At 47.4% G+C, this 20008-nt stretch overlaps 1 protein-coding gene across 1 annotated transcript in view; it reads left to right on the plus strand.

Annotated features, from left to right (window-relative positions):
- The first annotated feature begins 4005 nt into the window (after positions 1 to 4005).
- The window catches only part of SCML4 (Scm polycomb group protein like 4), a 48402-nt gene continuing 32399 nt past the window's right edge, over positions 4006 to 20008 (plus strand). The window contains exons 1-4 of the mRNA XM_059835773.1: positions 4006 to 4161; positions 12310 to 12439; positions 15020 to 15220; positions 19677 to 19871. Of these exons, the coding sequence (XP_059691756.1) occupies positions 4006 to 4161; positions 12310 to 12439; positions 15020 to 15220; positions 19677 to 19871 (682 nt within the window). The remainder of the gene's footprint in view (positions 4162 to 12309; positions 12440 to 15019; positions 15221 to 19676; positions 19872 to 20008) is intronic.

Genomic DNA, 20008 nt, shown 5'->3' on the forward strand with positions numbered 1-20008 from the left:
ATATGAGCCAGCAGTGTGCCCAGGTGGCCAAGAAGGCCAACGGCATCCTGGCCTGTATCAGAAATAGTGTGGCCAGCAGGAGCAGGGAGGTGATCGTGCCCCTGTACTCGGCGCTGGTGAGGCCGCACCTCGAATCCTGTGTTCAGTTTTGGGCCCCTCACTACAAGAAGGATGTTGAGGTGCTGGAGCGTGTCCAGAGAAGGGTGACGAAGCTGGTGAGGGGTCTGGAGCACAAGTCTTATGAGGAGTGGCTGAGGGAGCTGGGGTTGTTCAGCCTGGAGAAGAGGAGGCTGAGGGGAGACCTCATCGCTCTCTACAATTACCTGAAAGGGGGTTGCAGAGAGGTGGGTGTTGGTCTCTTCTCCCAAGTGACAAGTGATAGGACAAGAGGAAATGGCCTCAAGTTGTGCCAGGGGAGGTTCAGGCTGGATATTAGGAAAAATTTCTTTACTGAGAGAGTGGTGAGACACTGGAATAAGCTGCCCAGGGAAGTGGTGGAGTCACCATCACTGGAGGTGTTTAAGGAATGTGTGGACGAGGCATTGCGGGACATGGTTTAGTGGGCATGGTGGTGTTGGGTTGATGGTTGGACTTGATGATCTTACAGGTCTTTTGCAACCTTAACAATTCTGTGATTCTGTGATTTAAGAGGTTTTGCCAAAGCACAGTGTCACAAGTGTCGAGAACAGAGAGAGAGGGGACAAAAAATTGTGATTGCTAATATTTAGTGTGTTTCCTGACCACCATGTGTTTAATACTTCACCAGTTGCAAAATAAAGCCACATTTCAGTCAGAGTGCTCTAGGTCAGCAGCTCTTTTGCTTCGGGAACAGTTAAGTCTCAGAGTTTCTGAGGTGCCACCAGCTACCTTTACCATCAAAAGAGAATACGATAAAGGCAATGCAGCGTGGTGTTCAATGCAGGTCCATATCCTCTGTCTCACAGCCTCATGGCCACCAGTGGCCCTCACCATAGGAACCACTGCTTTTCCCCAGGCAGGGAGCAAACCTGGGCTGGGTTTGTCTTCCTTGGCCTCTGCTAAGCTCCTCCGCAAAAGTTTGCGTTGCCAGGCTTTGTTTAAAGCAGACCAAAATGCAAAGCCTGAAGCACTGGGTTTTCATAGTGGGTTTTTGTGTCAAATCCAGTGTAATCTGTGCATTTCCCTTCCCTGCTGAACTCCCTGCCTGCAGCTAGCCTGTAATGTAACGTCCTGGGGACATTTTGTTTTGGGAGGTAGAAGAGACACCAAGGGTGTCTCTCAGAAAGCACTACGGGGAGGAAAATGCACACTGCTGAAGACAGAAGGAAAGCAGTGATGCTCAGGATAGACAGAGACTTTCCATTTGACTCCTGCTGTGGCAAGCCTGATGCTTTTAACCCTGAAAGTATACTCTCCGCAGTCACACAAGACTTTTATTTGGTAAAAATCAGAGCACCATGGCAGGCTTTCAGGTGGTTTCAGGTGGTTCCCGAGCTGGCTGAGCACGGCTGGAGAGTGCAACCACAGTGGCCCTGGACAATATGGTAAATTAGCCATTGCAGGTTTGCTCTGATCTGATGTTAGACATTCAGTGTTTGCATGACAGTTTTAGGCAGCCGATGTTGAAGACCGGAAATTTTATAGTCAATCTGTAAGTCCTGCCATATGTAATGGATCTGTCTGAACAGAGCAGATACCCCTAGTGGTATTAAAAAATGCCAGTTTTTAATATATTGCAAATAAATGCATTTAATGGAGGGTAGGGCTGGGAGGTCTCTATTTTTCTTATCCCTACAGTAGACTATGTAAACTACTGCATTCTCCTGGAGAAACTGGCTGCTCAAGGATTGGATGGGCACACTCTTTGCTGGGTAAAAAACTGGCTGGATGGCCGGGCCCAGAGAGTTGTGGTGAATGGAGTGAAATCCAGTTGGCGGCTGGTCACAAGTGGTGTTCCCCAGGGCTCAGTATTGGGGCCAGTTCTGTTTAATATCTTTATCAATGATCTGGATGAGGGGATTGAGTGCTCCCTCAGCAAGTTTGCAGATAACACCAAGTTGGGAGGGAGTGTTGATCTGCTCGAGGATAGGAAGGGTCTGCAGAGGGACCTGGACAGGCTGGATCGATGGGCCGAGGCCGACTGTATGAGGTTGTAGCGAGGTGGGTGCTGGTCTCTTCTCCCAAGTGACAAGTGATAGGACAAGAGGAAATGGCCTCGAGTTGTGCAAGGGGAGGTTTAGACTGGATATTAGGAAAAACTTCACTGGAAGGGTTGTCAGGCATTGGCACAGGCTGCCCAGGGAGGTGGTGGAGTCACCATCCCTGGAGGGATTTGAAAAAACGTGTGGATGAGGCACTTAGGGACATGGTTTAGTGGTGGACTTGGCAGGGTTAGGTTTACAGTTGGGCTTGATGATCCTGAAGGTCTTTTCCAACCTAAATGATTCTATGATTCTATGATTCTGTGATAAGACCAGAGAAGTGAGTCACTTGATAATCAGTTATGCTTACAAAGTTTTAACTAGGCAAAACATATTTGCCTTTGAAGCAAAGAAGGCCCAGCCACAGACACTTGTTACCAGAGGCCCCTATCAAGTGGTACCCTTCCCACTATGTGGGTGAGCAACCCTGATTTCATTCCCAGCAATGTCAGCTCTGATCAATCCGATCACACTGGTTCTGAAGTTGTGAGATTTGAAGTGTAGTGAGAAATTTGGAGATTTTATAGTTGGTAGATATTGTAAAAATTGGTAGTTGTTTGTAGTAATAAACAAACATTTACTTGCTTTATGTTTTTTGAGCTTAGAGGATGGTCTTGGACCACATCTTTAGGATTTTCTCTGTAGCTGAGAGGGCTATGAGTCTGCTCTGTAGAAACAGAGAGCAGGGAGTCTTCTGTTATCACTGGCCTGAGGGAGCATGAAATTGAAAACGTCAGCCATCGCAAGGCTTATCATAAAAGCATGAGAATTGCTTAGACCCTTATGTCTAGCAATGTATGCAGGCAGGACTGGGACTAGTATTCTGCCCACGTGCAGGAAAGTAGATGCCTAGACAAACCAACATTTGAAAATGTATTTCTGCAGTTGTTTTTTTTTTTTTATTGACCTTTGTTAGCATGTGATCCTTGCCAGAAGCTGTGAAGAATGCTGTATATTCCCTTGGTAGTCTGTATGCAGTTGTATATATGTTTTCTTTATTAAAACCTGGACAGAGGAAAATGGACCAAATTCCACTCCGTTACCATTGCTCGACTTTGTCAGCTGCGTGGAGTTGTGGTGAAATAACAGCTTTTGATGGAGTACATCCAAAAGCCCGCTACTAACATGCATGGTAACAGATGCTATAAAATTGCAGAGAGTAAATGTTTGGCAATTCTCCCGCAGCTACCTTGTGCCGGCAGCCTCATGGTCCATTTCAGCCTCCCCGCTCAGGAGTGCTGCGTATGAAGCGGAGGGAAGTCCATTTTGGTATTGGTAGCATTTCTGAGGTGAAGGAGGATTTGAAGAACCACAGAATTTGGGAAAAAATCAGGTTGGCAGGGACCTCAGGAGGTCATCTACTCCAACCCCCCTCTGAAAGCAGGCACTGACTGATGGGTGCAAGCTCGTGCCTTCATCACGCCTATCTGCAGGACGCAGGGTTAAGGTGGCTGTTGTGGGATTCACCCCTTAGACATTTGCAATAGAGACCTCACCACCTGAGCCAGCTCCCTCCACTGTATTCACCGTCAGTGGAGAGAAACGGGCATGACATTTTGTCCCGTTTCGGAGAAGCTGAACCAGCTGTGGTCAGGTGAATCCCACCCAGGAGCGCACATCCGCGGCGTACTTCTTGCTGCTTTATGACTGATGGTAACAGGGACAATGACAGCACGAGAAAATTGCCTGCGGATGAAAAACCCAAGGTGAAAAATAAATAAAAAGCTCTTTTTTCTTCTTTTTTTCTCTCTGTACTGGTTGATCGGCAGCCGCGGGGCAGATGAGCCACCCCCAGTGCCTGCCCGCCAGCCTGGCCCCCGGGGAGATGCAGTCCCCCAGAATGGCGGGGAGGAAGCGAGGGCGGCCCCCGCTCCAGCCGGCACCCATCAAAATGGCGGTTCACAACCTCTACTCGGCACCAGCCGGTGCTTTGCCAGTCGTGAAGATCCCAAAGAAGAGAGGGAGAAAACCCGGGTACAAGGTAGATATGTGTTTTTTCATACTCCTTCCCCACGTCCTGCTGGGTTTAATACATTTTCTCCTAGAATTTCAGGTGAAATGCAGAAATGGAGGCAAAGCTGTGCAAGCGTGCGGCAGAGAAAAGTAAGAGAAGTTGGTTTCTCTTCTACCTGAGCTGGTGAAAAGTAGAGGGAACATATTTTTTTAAAGTTTACCATTATTTTAATTTGCATTGTTTGAAAATAACTTGTCTCCCACAGCGTTGTGTGAGATGGCTACACATCTTCTGCAAAGTGTTTCTCTCTCATTTGTCACTTCTTCTCTCTCACTAACAGTGATTAGAAATGAAACAAAATGAAAAGAAGATTAAAGGAAAAGGAAAGGAATACGGGGGAAGTGGGAATAAAAGGGGAAAGTAAAGCTAATTTCCAAAGGAAAAAGAAGGGACATTTTAGAAAGTAATGAGATTTCACTCACTGAGGGAAAGGCAGTTTTGATTATTTATCTGCTCACTTTGGGGGAAAACCATGCCCAGCTCTCAGTGCGACCCCAGCGGGGAGGCAGGGCTAAAGAAAGAAAGAAACCCCGAGTGCCTTCAGCCCTTCAGACGCTGCCGGCGGGCTGGGGCTCTCCCACCGTACCACCCCCGGTGGGCTCAGCACCGGTGGGAGCGGGGCCACCGTTGCTCCTCAGACCAGGCGAAAATGGGACAGCGATGCTGCAGGGAGGGGAATTTATTCTGGGGAGTGAAAATGAGCTACATTGTAGTGAGGGGTCTTGTTGTCAGTAGATTGCTCCGTTATTCTCTCCATCTCTGGCCGCAGCCAGCTAGGGGCACCTTACATGTTTGCTGTGCCTGTTCCATGTTTTTAATGGGAATGGGTGCCGACACGCAGACTGTTACACAAGGAGGGCAAATTCTGACTGTTAGAAAATAATAGCTGCTTAAGTTCCTGATGTCAAAACAGAAAAGCGAGTATCACGAGCATGCACAGGGCCTGCCCCAGCCTTCCCTGGAGAAGGGCTCAGCCCCGGGTGCTGCCTGGCTCTTCCCTGTCTCTCTCCCGGTTCACAGGAGGCATCAAGGCCCCATGCACAGTGCTGCCAGCCGAGCTCTGGGCACAGGAACCAAATGTCTCAGCTCCTTGAGTTTGGGCTTTACCTAGAGCAGGCTACCCTTATCATTGCCCTTCCCTCCTTTTCACCTCCTTCCAGACCTTCTTCCTCCCATCCTCCAACCTCCATCCCCCTCCTCTCTCTCTTCCAGGCAAGCCCTTCTCACCACCCCTCTGCATCCCATTTCCAGAATCCCCTACTCCTCTGCATCCCCCTGTGCAACACCTACTGCAGCAGACATCAGTACCTCTGCCCTTAATGCTTTCTCCTCATCTTCTGCCTTCTCCCATGTCTCTCCATGCTCTCCCTACTTCATCCGTATCCCTCTCTGCTATGGAGGCACATTTTGAAGTGTGTTTCAGTGTGTGCTGAAAACAGACCTTGCATGGCTAAGAAACAGTTCCAGCTGCAGTTTCCCATTTCTTCTGAAAAGCCTTAACTTTGGTAACGTGAGTGATGTAACAGCACCGGCCAAGCAGAGCCAACCTGACAGCAGGCTCAGGTGTCCCTCTTAGGATTACCACAGAATTTTGTAGTGGTTGTCCAAAATAGAGCTGCATGTCCAACCTAAGACTGAGGCAAATACTCTAGTGTTTTGTAAAATGTGGGATATGGAAATACTTACTATTTTTCACTTCAGTATTAGGTTAAAACTCCGGGACAGAAACATCTGAATTGTTTTACTTGAGGTACTTGTTATGACAAATTTATTAATTATTCTATTAATTTTACTTTATTTATTACAAGTAATAATTTGAATTATTGTCAATAAAACTATGTCACTTTTAGGCTCTTTAGATGAAACCCAACCTAGTCTGGGATAATAATACTTTGGAGATGTGGTGAAATTGAGTCCCTGAGACAATTAAGTGATTTGCCAAATACCACAATGACCTTCTATGCAGAGTTTTGGTGGACCCCATCCCTTCGGCCCCCGCTTGTCTTGCTGACCCCCATTTCTTACTCCGGCATTTACATCTGATTTGTAATTTGACAAAAAAAGTAATGCTGGGAAGTATGTTCTGTTCCACCCCAAATGCACCCATCCACCTGTGAAAAAACCTTTTACCAACCACCACATATTTGTAAATGGGAGAAGCGAAAAGGGAGACTTAAATTTCCCAAAATGATGTGGTAACATTGTGCTTCAGACCTAGGTGGCCGAGCACTTGATTGCTGTTGCCCCCTCTTCCGAAGGGAAGCTTTTCCCCTGGCTGGGTAGCACACACACCTCCTCCCCCTTCCCAGGGACTTAGCAGGGAGGCGACAGCATCCCTCCTTTGGCAGTGAATCTGGGATGATGTTATTTCTTGGTGAGTGACGGCGAGTAAAAAGACATCCTTTTATAACTGATGGCTTAAGTTTCTGGAGCTGACACTCGTGAGCTGTAGCATCCGTGGCATCTGGCCTGGCGCTGTTTATTTGCGCTATAGGATTCGTACACCGAAGCAACATTTTCTGTGAGGCGCCTTTGTACGCTGCGCGCTCAGCTGAAGTGAACCCCTCTCCATCAAAACCACTTCCCCAGCGCGAGTTAAAGATTACATTTTTTGATGGGGAACTCTAGCTTGATTTAATTAGCTCGCTAATTGTATGACTTTCAGATACCGTGAGACTTAAATGCATTTTAAAAAATGACTCCCAGCCCAAATGGCAGTCGACCAAATTCTTTATAGCAACCAGATAGCTGAATTATTACAGAACAGATGGAAAAATACTTCTGAATTTTTAGCAAACTAGGAATTTACGGCCTAGATTTAAATTTATTTTGACCGAGATGCGAATAACAGGCATTTTAATCACATGCTCTTTATAGCCAGATGACCCATTGCCTGTTTTCATTGATATTAAAGCAAATATCTGTGTCTTCCTAAAATGACATTTCATCAGGCTTCACCACCAAGCAAAGTCCTTTTCCTCGTTATCCTCTTTATTTTTTCACAGCTTTGGTTATAAAATTTCATCAGCTATTTTTCCAAAAACTGTTTTGTACCTGATATACCGAAGCCCTTTGCCATAGAATGCTGCATTTTCCCTAAATACAATATTATTTCTGACTGTCTGAATCTCGTTAGGAAAAAGTCTATTCTGGCAGCCGGGGGGGGTTGGTTAGTAGGTGGATCAGTTTTATTTCTCTGGCTGTAAGCGAGGGGCAGCCCCGAAGAGCTGCCCAGAAAGCCTGTACGAGGGAAGGCTGTGTTAGCATCACGGGGGTATTCACGGTGTTAGAGGACATCGGAGTGACACGCGCACAGGGCAGCGCTGCGGTGAAGACCACCACATCCCTCCCAGAGGGCAACACAATGATGGCCCCATCTAAGTAGCCCGAGGGCAGTTTGTCCCACCCAACCACCGCCCCCCGCCACCGCAGCAGCCCCTGCCTGGGGAGGTGGCCCCAACCCGGGGTGAGCGGACGGGACCTTGCAAGATCCTGCCAGGCGAGGTGGGCAGCGAGAGTTGCCCTGTGCAGGATGGCATGTGGAGTGACAATTTCCATTACAGGGCATAGGTTCCCCTGCTGCCCTAGAAGTCACTATAAATGATGACAAATAAGCAGTCAGGATTCGGACACACCGGGACCAAGACTGCACAGACAAGCTTAATGTTCCCTGATTATTCACCTGTCCTGTGATACAGCCTTGGATTTCAAGGTTGCATATGGTCTTAAGGTTTCTGCCTCATTCACTGCAAAACACTTAGGGGATGTAGGAGGCTGCGTGCAGACTCCCGTGCATCATTTGCTGTGTGGAAGAAAGGTATTGCATGACAAAAGAAGGAAAGGTGGAAAAGACCTTGGACTGTGTTTTGCCTTTGCCAGCACAGTGCTGACCCCTCTCTGCCCCGGTGACTAAGCTGAGCCCTGACTTGCCTCGTGCTGACCCTCCTTGCCCGCAGCCAAATGCACAGAGAGGTAATGCCAAGGACCCCAAAATGTGTGCTCCGAAGCTCTGTGCTTCCCTGGTGCAGGTTTAATGGCACCTTTCTGCCAAGCCATCGCAAGCCCACACAGCAGGACCAGGCTGGCCCGGCGCTCACCTTGGTGCACATTTGTATGCACATCTGCAGGGGCTGGAGGTGGTTTTCTCTCCAGCAGCAAAAGCTCTCGTGGCCGGGAGGTGTCTCTGTCCTCCTGGCTGGAAGGACACAGGCCCGCAGGGATGGGTTGAACCCCAGCCTTTGTCAGGACAAGGGACAACCAGTACAGGGGAACTAGGAACCATAAAGATGAGGACCTATGATCTAAGTCATTTAAGAAAAGTACAGGGAAAGTTTGCATCTTGGTTCATCTTGTTTCTTTCCTGTGTATTTTATTATACAAGCTGGTAGAGAACTTGTTCAGAAGAAGAAAAAGCTATCTGGGAAATGTTCTTCCCCCTCTTTCAGTTTTCTTTGGTGTGGGATGGCAGAAATATCAGCTAGATGAATCCTGACTGCTTCAAAAGGGTGTGCAGATGGTAAGAGAAACTCCAGGACTCAACAGGGTCCTCCCTGTCAGGGGCCACGGCATACTCAGATAAGCCTGCAGTCGGCATCAATGGCATGAAAACCCAAGTTCTCTCTGCATCTAATGCACTGTGACTTTGGCAAAGTAGACACACTTATTTTCTTCCCTAAATCTCTGATCAGTTTTCTCTGATCTCTTTTCCATGGTAGAAGGTCAGTAAGACTGGGGGCCTGGTTGTACAGCTTGTTTTAAAACAACCATTGCCTTTTATATCTCATGCTATGCCTATTAAAACTTATGACATTTGATATTCAAAAGCTGATTCGAATGCCTTACTATAAGGATTTCCCAAAGTGCTCTGACAGATCTGCTCTGTCTCCTTTTCTCTCTCTCTTTCCCTCTTCATCGCTTTTTTTCACTTCTATGCATATTTGCTCTCTACTGCCAAGCTCTCAGTCAGTCAGCTGGTTGGTTGGGTTGGCTTTTTGATACAGAAGGACCAGTACAAGAAAAGATATCTTTAAATTAAATACTTGGATATCTACACTTAGTGATATTCAGGGACTACTCAGCATTTCAGTGTCCAGAAGGTATTTAAGCTGTGTTTGCTAGTGTACTGTCTCCTGTAATCAGGCATTGTTTTATTTTGATCTAATGAAGGTGCATTCTCTGCTACCCCTAATAAAATGGCATTTATCTGTATCCAGAGGCTGTAGAGCACATACTGTTGCAATTAAGTTTGCAGTAAACTGTTTGCTAAAACAGCAAACTGCCAAGAAGGGGCTTCCAAGCTAGAGAGTTTTCACAAGTCTTGCCCTCTGTTTATTTGCTCTTGAGCCTGCCTGGGCCTCCAAGAGCCAGGGAACAGGTGAAGAAAGAGGTCTACCACGCACTGTCCCACCTCTACCTCCACGGGGCTGATGGTGCAGCGCACACTCAGACAGTGCATGAGGCTCAAGGGTCAGAGAGGGGACTCGTGCGCCTGTGTTTGGGGCCACTGGGCTGTGAGGCAGTAAGGGGGATAAGGAGCCAACACACAAGTGAAACAGAAGTTATTAGGTGTTCTGTCTCCAAAATAGTGTCTATATGGATGTGTGCATGAGTGAGTGCATATATATCTTTTTATATATATATGAGAGGAAATGGCCTCGAGTTGTGCCAGGGGAGGTTTAGATTGGATATTAGGAAAAATTTCTTCACTGAAAGAGTTATCAAACACTGGAACAGGCTGCCCAGGGAAGTGGTTGAGTCACCATCCCTGGAAGTATTTAAAAGACATGTAGTTGTAGCACTTAGGGACATGGTTTAGTGGTGGACTTGGCAGTGTTACATTTACAGTTGGACTCAATGATCTTAAAGGTCTTTTCCAACCTAAATGATTCTATGATTCTAGGATATTATATATGTATACATAAATATATACACAAGTATATATGTACATCTCTATGTAAATGTATATACTTGTATATCTGTGCATATACTATGTACAAACACACATACATATATATGCATTTATTATATATGCATATGTATGTATGAGCAAAAGAGAGCCCAGAAGTCTAGCACAAGGGCTACCCGAAGTTTCACAGTGCCAGCCCACTTCAGCATGGAAGAGTGAGTCATCGACATGTTGCTACACAACAAAATCAAACCTTGCTGCTTCTCACCTTCCCACATGGATAAACCCCAAACTGGATCAGGACCTTGATTTTTGAAAGACTGTTTTCCTCCCATTTCTTTTAATTGCTGGGAAAACAAACTGACAACACTTTGCAGCTGGTCTCTCCTGACCCCAATCCAAAGGCAAAACAACCCTGTAAAAACAGGGCAACACAGGCAAGTGAGGACTGGCATTAGCCAGGGGCCAGCTCAGGGTCCTTAGTCCCCTACAGCTGCCATACAGCAGGAGGTCAAATCCACAGTTTGTCTTGGATGCACTTATTGAATATTTTCTCCCTGTTCAGGCTAAATCCAAAGGGATTTAACCTGCCCCAGGGGAGGAGAGGCTGTGGCACCATGTGGAGATGGTGCCTGGCACTTCTGAGACAGGTGGGATGCAGCCTCTGCCCCAGGCACCGAACAGAGCCCTGCAGGGGAGGGTGCCTGGAAGAGGAGCCAGCTTTTATTTCCATCCAGGCTTACCGTGCCTATCTTTCCACAGAGGCTGCTCTGAGGGAAAACCTAGGTTGCATGAAGGAGCAAATCCAGGAAGGGCTTGGTAGAGATCTGGCAGGCAAAAATTACACCCATCTCAATAAAGATGGCCGTTTTGTTTGTTTTGATGGGTACCATCCCAGCACAGGCTACTGTGCTACTGAAAGCAAGAGAGACCCTGAATTCTGTCTTAGTGAAGACCTTGCTGGGATAAGCCAGTAACTGGGGAATTCTCCAAACTCCCAAAGATTTAATGATTAATCAATTAATGAATCACTTGGATAGCACTAAGTCCAACAGCCTTCCCTCTCCCTTCCCCAGCTTTCTGTTTTTACTATTACACCGAAACAGTGATCATTATTTTAGACAGTTGTGATCATAGTCATAGACAACATGAATCTTTATCCAAAATGGCCTCTACACTCCACCAGGACTTGCTCAAGGTTTGGGTTTGTAGCTAGTGGTCTGGCTTCATTTCTACCTAAAATATACTTTGTACATTATTTCCAGCTTGGGCGTAAGCTCTGAGTGAAGCAATACTCTGCAAATTTAACAGGTCTAAAAATTCCTTTTCATTCTTACACTCGTCACTTATAGCATTTTTACCTTTGGCCACTGAAAAACAACAACAAAAAAAATCACCTGCCAGAAGAACAGCTCAGTGTAGTATATGTAAATATATAAACTAGCCAGCTGTGTGCCTGGCTCTCTGCTTTCCCTCCACTTCCCTTTGCAGCAAAAGGAAAAGCAAGAGTGGTACCTTCAGGTCACATCCATCACGTCAGCCCTTTATAATTATGAGGACCTGATCATCACTTGACTGGTGAGACGCTGCCAGGTACCAGCAGCGTAAAGACGTAGTGATATTGCACTGTAAATTCCCATCGTGTTTCACTTCTCCAAGCTGGGCTGCAGGTCATGAAGACTACTGGGTGCAACAGTTTGTATTTACTGCCTGGTAATAACACACTAGGGACCATGGTCTGCGCTTATTTACACGTGCGTCAGCCCAAAGTAGCCTCATGGTGCCACTGGATTTACACAAGATTTACATCCCTGTAACCAACAGCAGAATTTGGCCCTAAATTATGATGTAGTTAAAGACCCCGTGTTTCTGAGTTGTGAAGAATTGTTTACACCCACATGAAATGGGTTGTAAAATGCTATTGCACTGATTTGTTACAGTGTTAGACCCAATTTGCTCAGGTGTAAATAACTACCCAGTGGGTGGCATAATATTTGCATCCTGTAACTTAAGGCATTGCTGTCTGCTGCAAATCAGTCAGGCTTCATGTTCCAGTATCCTCCCGGGAGCAGAATGGATGCTCCTGACCTGAAGAAAGTGATGCAATAGCAGATTGCTAATGAGTGGGAGTTGATGGGGAGTGACATACACAGAATAAAATTGGAATATCTTGTGTATATTTTCATTGCCCAACTGGTTATTTTTTGCAGCTGAAGTCTCGTGTCCTGATGACTCCCTTAGCAATCTCTCCACCAAGAAGCACACCAGAGCCGGATATTAGTTCAATCCCCCAGGATGCAGCTACGATACCCAACTCAGCCACCCCACAGGCTCTCACAGGTATGCAGCCTCAAGTGCTCCTTGGCCAACGGGTGAGCAGGAACCATGGATTGACAGCCAGATGCTGCACTTCCCAGAACAGGCAGAGCTCATGAAAATGGGGTGTTTGTAGATTAGACTGATGGCCAGTGACAAAAAGCAAAGATGTCCTGCAAGGCTATTTTTTGACTGCCATGTGTGAAGTTTAGTGGAGACCTCAGATCCATTCCTCTTGAAATGTGGACATCGATGACCCATGGATGCTGCTATTTTATATCCAACACTTACGCTGTCAAATGGGTTGCAATGACCAGACTAAACCTCAGTGTGAACATGAAGCATCTGTTACAGCTGTGGGGAGAAGGACGGAGGAGCCATGGTCTGACTGTAGGCCGGGTTAGCCAGCATGTAAATCCCAGTGCCTTATAGCAACAGCAGACCTGGTCATTTCTGACTGTAGTCAGGGAAAACACAGCCTTATTCTTATTTTTGCTCATATTACCAGAAGAAACATAGGCCAATGCTTTTTAACTGATGTAAATGAGAAGAAAATCAACAAGACAGCTGATTTACCCTGAGATTTCAGCAGAGAAAGGGATTAGATAACATTAGAATCTAAACACAACACATAAATCCCATTATTTCTTAGCTGGGATGCACAGAGGAGAAGTTTTCCATCTGCTCTGGTAGCAGAATGGTACTAAACATAGCAACAATGACAATAATAACATATTTTATTCTCATTTATCCCTTCACATGTTAAGACTACAAAACGCTTGGCAAACATCAGTCGAGTGGCGTTTCATAACACCGCCCTGAGAGGTGTGTCCGGTGCTGCTTTCAGAGCGGGACAGGGAGGCAGAGACCACCAGCCCCACCAGATTGCTGGGGCAACCGCAGAGGCAGAGGCTCCATGGGTCATTTCAGGCTCTGTGGATGCTGCGCCCCGCACATCCGTCTGCCCATCCCCGTGCCGCCGGCACCTATTCTCCCAGCACTTTCCCTACGAAGCATGTAGGCTCCCACCAGAGCAGGGTTTGCAGGAGGTGGAGGCAGGCTCAAGCCAACTTCTACCTCCTTATCTGCACTAAAAGGACCATAGGGCCCTCGCTCCCCAGCGAGGGACCCAGCATGCTGCCTGCAGGCTGCAGAGTCCCTCCTGCAGCCAAGCCCCATACAAAACCGGTGGCTTGTCACGGCAGAAGCCACATCCTGCAGATTTGGCGAGGTTTGGCATGGTGGCGTGCTGGGAAAGCTGCACCCTGACAGCCCCCTGCAATTTATGCATGCTGTTGCTGCCTTTCTGTGTGTTATCCCTTTGTTTGTTTGGCACTTGGAAGGTGTAAAGTGCTATGTAATGATAAGTATGATTGCTATTATCCTTCTGTTTACCCAGGATATACTGCTTGAGCCCCTTCTGCTTTTCAGTGAGAGGTGGGGTAGCAAAGTGTGCTGTGACAGTCGCACTAGATTTTCATTACGGTGATACAAACTGTAAATTATTTCCAACTTTATACAGCTGTCACCATGTCCTCCATGCTGCTTGATGGGTTTTTTTGTCACATATCTGATTTCTGTCAGCGGATAATGTTATACTACCTGAGAGATGACAGCTCGAGCACACTCAGCCAGCTATTATAATATGTCTCACTTTAGCCTGACTTTAGGCTGTGTCTTAGTCGCCCTTAGTTACCACAGCGTTATCTCTGCTCCCTCTGAGATGCAGTTAGCCTTAGCCAAGCTTAAAATAAGCTCACACTAGCAAGAGGAGAACACTGATTTTTTGGCTATTGCCAGCAGGCCTGACGGCACGTAGAAAAACCGCCTTTGCAGGGAACGCTGTATGCCAGGAGGCATGCAGGGCTTGGCTGTGGAGAGGCTGGGGCGTCCCTCTCAGACCCCCTGTGCGGCACAGTCACGCGGCTGTGGTCCCAAATGAGGATTTAGCACTGCACGTGATGTACAGTTTTCCTTGAGGCGATGCAGTTTGCAGAGTGCTGTATTGGACATGGGGGTCAGGAAGCTCCCAAAGACCAGAGTCTCTGGTGTTACACTGTGCAGCTCAGCGCAGCGTAACACTCCAGAAATTCCAGCTGCATTAAGGTCAGAAGCAGCAAGGAACCAAAATCTCCCAAAACTCAGCTCAGAACAGTGCTTCTCGGAGGGCCTCTCAATGAACTAGTCTAAAAACACATAGAGAAAATAAAGAAACAAACAAAACCACCTCAGGCTGGAGTTCATATGTTGCTGTAAGGTCACCCATGCTAGTCCTGCACTCCCTGGGCATTTTTTCTTGTCACCAGCTGCATGTACAAGGTTGTCTGCAAGACAGGAGACTGCAGGCACACACAGGGGTCTTCCAGGAGCTTCTTTAGTTGCATGTAGCTTATCCTCGCCTGTGACCCCCAGCAAAGGCGCCAGCTCAGCTCACTTCACATAGGCAATGGGTCCGGCTGTGCAAGGAAGCCTTGCTGCAAATGGCAGCAATTCACCAACGAATGGAAGAGCTCATGAAATAATCAGAAAAGTATAAAGCTAGCATTTGCTAGAATGCTCTCTGGGCCATTTTGTAATAACCTTGTTGGCATTTTGTGTCTACAGTCTGCATTTACGTCAACAAACAAGCAAACCTGGGGCCGTACCTCGACAGGAAAAAAGTGCAGCAGCTCCCAGAGCACTTTGGGCCGGAGAGACCGTCCACAGCCCTGCAGCAGGCTGTCCAGGCCTGCATCGACTGCGCGCTCCAGCAAAAGGTGGTCTTCTCGCTCATCAAGCAGGGCTATGGAAGCGAGATGGTGTCAGGTAAAGCATTTTGGTGAGGGGTTTGTGGCCAACTGGGAAGTGCTTGAAACCTTAACCTGATGCCCAATCCTGACTGTCCTAGCCATCCCACTCACATCAGCGGGCTGGCAACCAGCTTTGAACATCACTGATGCCTTTGTAAAATGAGCTGCTGCAGGAATTGCCCTGGTGTCAGATGAAAGTATATCAGCAAAGAGCATTTCAGCTGTGATTCAGGGGAGGAATAGGGCTAGCTCCAGAGTCCGGTGCGTACCGCTCTTTGAAACAGTGCTGAGGCCAGGCCTGTGGGCTGAGTTTTTCATGCAGCTGTACAAGGATGAGCAGCATTGCAAGCCCGCTTCATGCCACATGTTGCTGCCACATGTTGCTCTAAAGGAAAACTGACAGAGTTCAGCTGCTGTTATGTCCTCCAACTGCAATTCATGAGCTAAATATGCTCTCAGCTGTAGGAATTGCAAGTCCTGCAGCAATTCCCCATACAGCAGGACTATACAAATATATCAGAGAGAATCAGAGATCAGAGGGAACTTCCCAGGAGCTCCTCATCTTCCCACCGGGACACTTCTCGCTGTGTCCTGATGAGTCTCCCATGTCCCATGCTGAACTCCCTGGCCTGGGTCTCAGACTGAACATGAACTTTTCTTCTAATCACAGCAAGAGTTTTGTGCCACAACATTGTTTTAGCACAGGGGGATGCAGCGGGAATGAAACAATGATGGGAATACGGGAATGATGCTCTCCAATGAGCTGCCCTTGATGAGTCAGGCATGAACACAAAGCCAAGGACCGCAAGTCCAGTCAGTTTTGCAGGGACCACAGCAGCTCAGCTGTGCCATTGGGACACTCTTGTGTGGGAGCCCAGGCTCTGGCCTGCTGTGCAGCATAGAAATCCTGCTTCCTCCCTCTCCTCCAGTTCTCTCTAATCACAGGTGTGCCTTCCCTAAGGGACATCAGAAATACTCTAAGAATGATCCAGATTTGTTCACAGAAACACAAGACTGAAGCAATTTAGTGCAAAGCTTCATTTTTGCCTGGTTCTGTGCTGCGTATATGATTTTCATTACAAGCAGGACGGTCAAGTTGTGCATCACGCCTGCCAAACCCCTTGGTCTCAGTTCCTCTGAGCTGGCTTGGCTTCAGGTACCTGAGCTAAAAGCACCTGGTCAACATTGTTCCCAAATTTATGCCTCTTCTAATCATCGAGGAGGGGCGAATGGCCTCCTAGCCATGGTGTGGCTCACTCCCAACCCAGCAGCAGAGCAGGGAGATTTTGTCATGGGCTTTCCATTCTTCCCATGGCTTGCGTCACAGATGCTCAACCAGCTGTGGAGCATGATCCCTTACAACAGCTCAGGCCAGCAGGAAATCTCTGAAGTTATCCCAAAGATTATAAGCCTAACATTGCAATTTATACTCATTAGTACTGACTGGAGATTGTAGGACTGGAAAAAACCTTCCAGGTGGTGGAGTTCAGGTAGTCAACAAGGATGAGGAAAAGGCTGAGGTACTTATTGCCTTCTTTGCCTCAGTCTTTAATAGCCACACCAGGTATCCTCAGGGTATTCTGCTCCCTGAGCTGGAAGACAGGGATGGAGAGCAAAATAAACTCCCCATAATCCAGGAGGAAGCAGTTAATGACCTGCTGTGCCACCTGGACGCTCACAATTCTATGGCATCTGATGGAATCCACCCAAGGGTACTGAGGGAGCTGGCAGAGGAGCTTGCCAAGCCACTCTCCATCATTTATCAACAGTCCTGGTTAACAGGGGAGGTCCCGGACTACTGGAGGCTTGCCAACGTGACGCCCATCTACAAGAAGGGACAGAAGGAGGATCTGGGGAACTACAGGACTGTCAGCCTGACCTCGGTGCCGGGGAAGATTATGGAGAGGTTCATATTGAGGGTGCTCATAGGGCACATGCAGGACAACCAAGGGATCAGGCCCAGCCAGCACGGGTTCATGAAGGGCAGGTCCTGCTTGACCAACCTGATCTCCTTCTATGACCAGGTGACCTGCCTAGGGGATGAGGGAAAGGCTGTGGATGTTGTCTACCTGGACTTTAGTAAAGCCTTCGACAACTGTCTCCCACAGTATTCTCCTGGAGAAGCTGGTGGCTCATGGCTTAGACAGGTGCACTCTTCACCGGACAAAAAACTGGCTGGACGGCTGAGCCCAGAGAGTCGTGGTGAATGGAATTAAATCCAGTTGGCATCTGGTCACAAGCGGAGTCTCCCAGGGCTCAGATTTGGGGCTGGTCTTGTTTAATAATATCTTTATTGATGATCTAGATGAGGGGACTGAGTGCTTCCTCAGTAAGTTTGCAGACAACACCAAGTTGGGCGGGAGTGTTGATCGGCTCGAGGGTAGAAAGGGTCTGCAGAGGGATCTGGACAGGCTGGATCGATGGGCCGAGGCCAATTGTATGAGGTTCAACAAGGCCAAGTGCTGGGTCCTGCACTTGGGTCACAACAACCCCATGCAACACCTCGAATCCTGTGTTCAGCTTTGGGCCCCTCACTACAAGAGGGATGTTGAGGTGCTGGAGCATGTCCAGAGAAGGGTGACGAAGCTGGTGAGGCATCTGGAGCACAAGTCTTATGAGGAGTGGCTGAGGGAAGTGGGGTTGTTCAGTGTGGAGAAGAGGAGGCTGAGGGGAGACCTTATTCCTCTCTACAATTACGTGAAAGGAGGTTGCAGAGAGGTGGGTGTTGGTCTCTTCTCCCAAGGGACTAGCGACAGAAAAAGAGGAAATGGCCTCAAGTTGTGCCAGGGGAGGTTTAGACTGGATATTAGGAAAAATTTCTTTACTGAGAGAGTGATGAGACACTGGAATAAGCTGCCCAAGGAAGAGGTGGAGTCACCATCACTGGAGGTGTTTAAGGAACGTGTAAACGTGGCATCGTGGGACATCGTTTAGTGGGCATGGTGGTGTTGGGTTGATGGTTGGACTTGATAATCTTAAAGGTCTTTTCCAACCTTAGTGATTCTGTGATTCTGTAGTCCTCTCTGCAAACCTGCTGACACCTGAACGTGTCCTGCTACAATTGATCCTGGTGTGTCTGTTGTGACCCCTCCACCTCTCTCATGGCTGGTACCTATGCTCTTTTTGATTCCTGGCTAAATATATTCCCTGACAGCTTTGTCTAGGAATTTTAATTGCTCTGCTCTCACCCTTGAGTTCAATCTTAGATGTATTTTTAGAGAGCAGTCCTCATCCTGCTAGGCTGAAATACACAGTTTCTTTCAGGTCCTCTCTGCATTGTAAGGAAGATTGCTGGATTAGTGAAAGAAGTGCAAGTGTCTTCCCACAGCCCCATGTAGCAGAGATTGTGATGACTGCAGTGCCACGGGGAAATTTTCTGTGGCCTGCCTGTGCCTCTCTTCAAGTGTGAATTCACCCTTCTCAAGCCTGGATGACCAGAATGGTGTGCCCATCAGTCCAGCTTGGGTTTCACCAGGACTTTATATAGTGGAATTGACATTCCCTTGTCTCTCCTCGAAATGCTTTATTCAACACCTCCTTGAAATACATCTGACTTTTTCATTGCTGTGTCACCTTGGTGGCTCATGGGCATCTGGTGAGCCTGTCCCATAATTTCTCCTCCCATCAGGTCATGTTGAACCTCTGCAAAAAAATTATGGATTGCCGTGTACTTTCTAGTATTTTTCCCCACCCATTTTTATTATTGCAGAGCTCAAGATCAGCCAATCATTTCTGTGCAATCTCCTAGTCCTCTTCTCCATTGATAATGCCTCCTAGCTTACAAAATCTTTTTGTGCCAGCATGGACCACTGCCGGTTCCTCCCCAGTCCTCGGGGTCTCCTGCCAGCAGAGCCTGTTGTCGTCTCCTGACCCACCTTTCATATGCAATCATTTCCAGTTTAATGAAAGATTTCTCATATTTTACTGAATTCCAGATAGACCACAGCTGCCAACCTTCCCTTGCTTATAAATGCAATTGAATCAGTAAATAAAGATCCATGATGAAGCTGATTGATAGCCCTCTCTTCAGTACAACCCTGGTACCTTTTATTCATTCACAGCCATATCTTTAATTCTTGTCTCCCCATTATCTTTTAAAACCTTGGGTATTGCTGGAGTCAGCCTAATAGCCCATCATTGGCAGATCACTTTCTTTCCCCTTCCTTAGACCAGGGTATCATAATTGTCTCCTTCCAATCATACAATACAGTTTTCAGTTGGATGGATATATTAGAAATCCTTGCACTGCTGACCATGCTAGTCAGCATCTTTCAGTGCTCCAGGGGGAAGGTGATCTGGGTCACACAAATTCAGCTCCTTAAGTTCCTCCAGTTTGTTTTGTACTTTGGGTGGGGTAATTATGTAAAATATTTTAAGACATACAAATACTTGTGTGAAATCTTTTCCCCTGCTCTCATTCTTCCTCCTGTCGTGCATCCCCAGGTATTGAATTACTCCTGCTTGCTTTCCAGTTTCAGCTTCTTTTGAGGGGAAGCAGCATCTCCTGAGCCTGCTGGTAGTGAACAGCATCGGTTATGTCCTGCGCTTCCTGAAGAAGCTCTGTCGCAGCCTCTTGTGTGACAATCTCTTCAGCAACCAGCCTTTCCAGCAGTACAACGCCATGTCAGAAAGCCCAGAGGTGTACGAAAACAGACGGATGGAAGCAGGTAGGCTGCTTGATCAGCTTCGTCTCAAGATTTAATAGGGCTGAAGAAATGACTCTTTTTGGTCCTGTACTGCATATGCTAGAGAACTGCAGGTCTCTGTGGGACCTTTCTGGAGGGAGGCAGCGTGCTGATTTGCA

The sequence above is a fragment of the Gavia stellata genome, chromosome 2, assembly GCF_030936135.1.
Source record: "Gavia stellata isolate bGavSte3 chromosome 2, bGavSte3.hap2, whole genome shotgun sequence".
Lineage (NCBI taxonomy): Eukaryota > Metazoa > Chordata > Aves > Gaviiformes > Gaviidae > Gavia > Gavia stellata.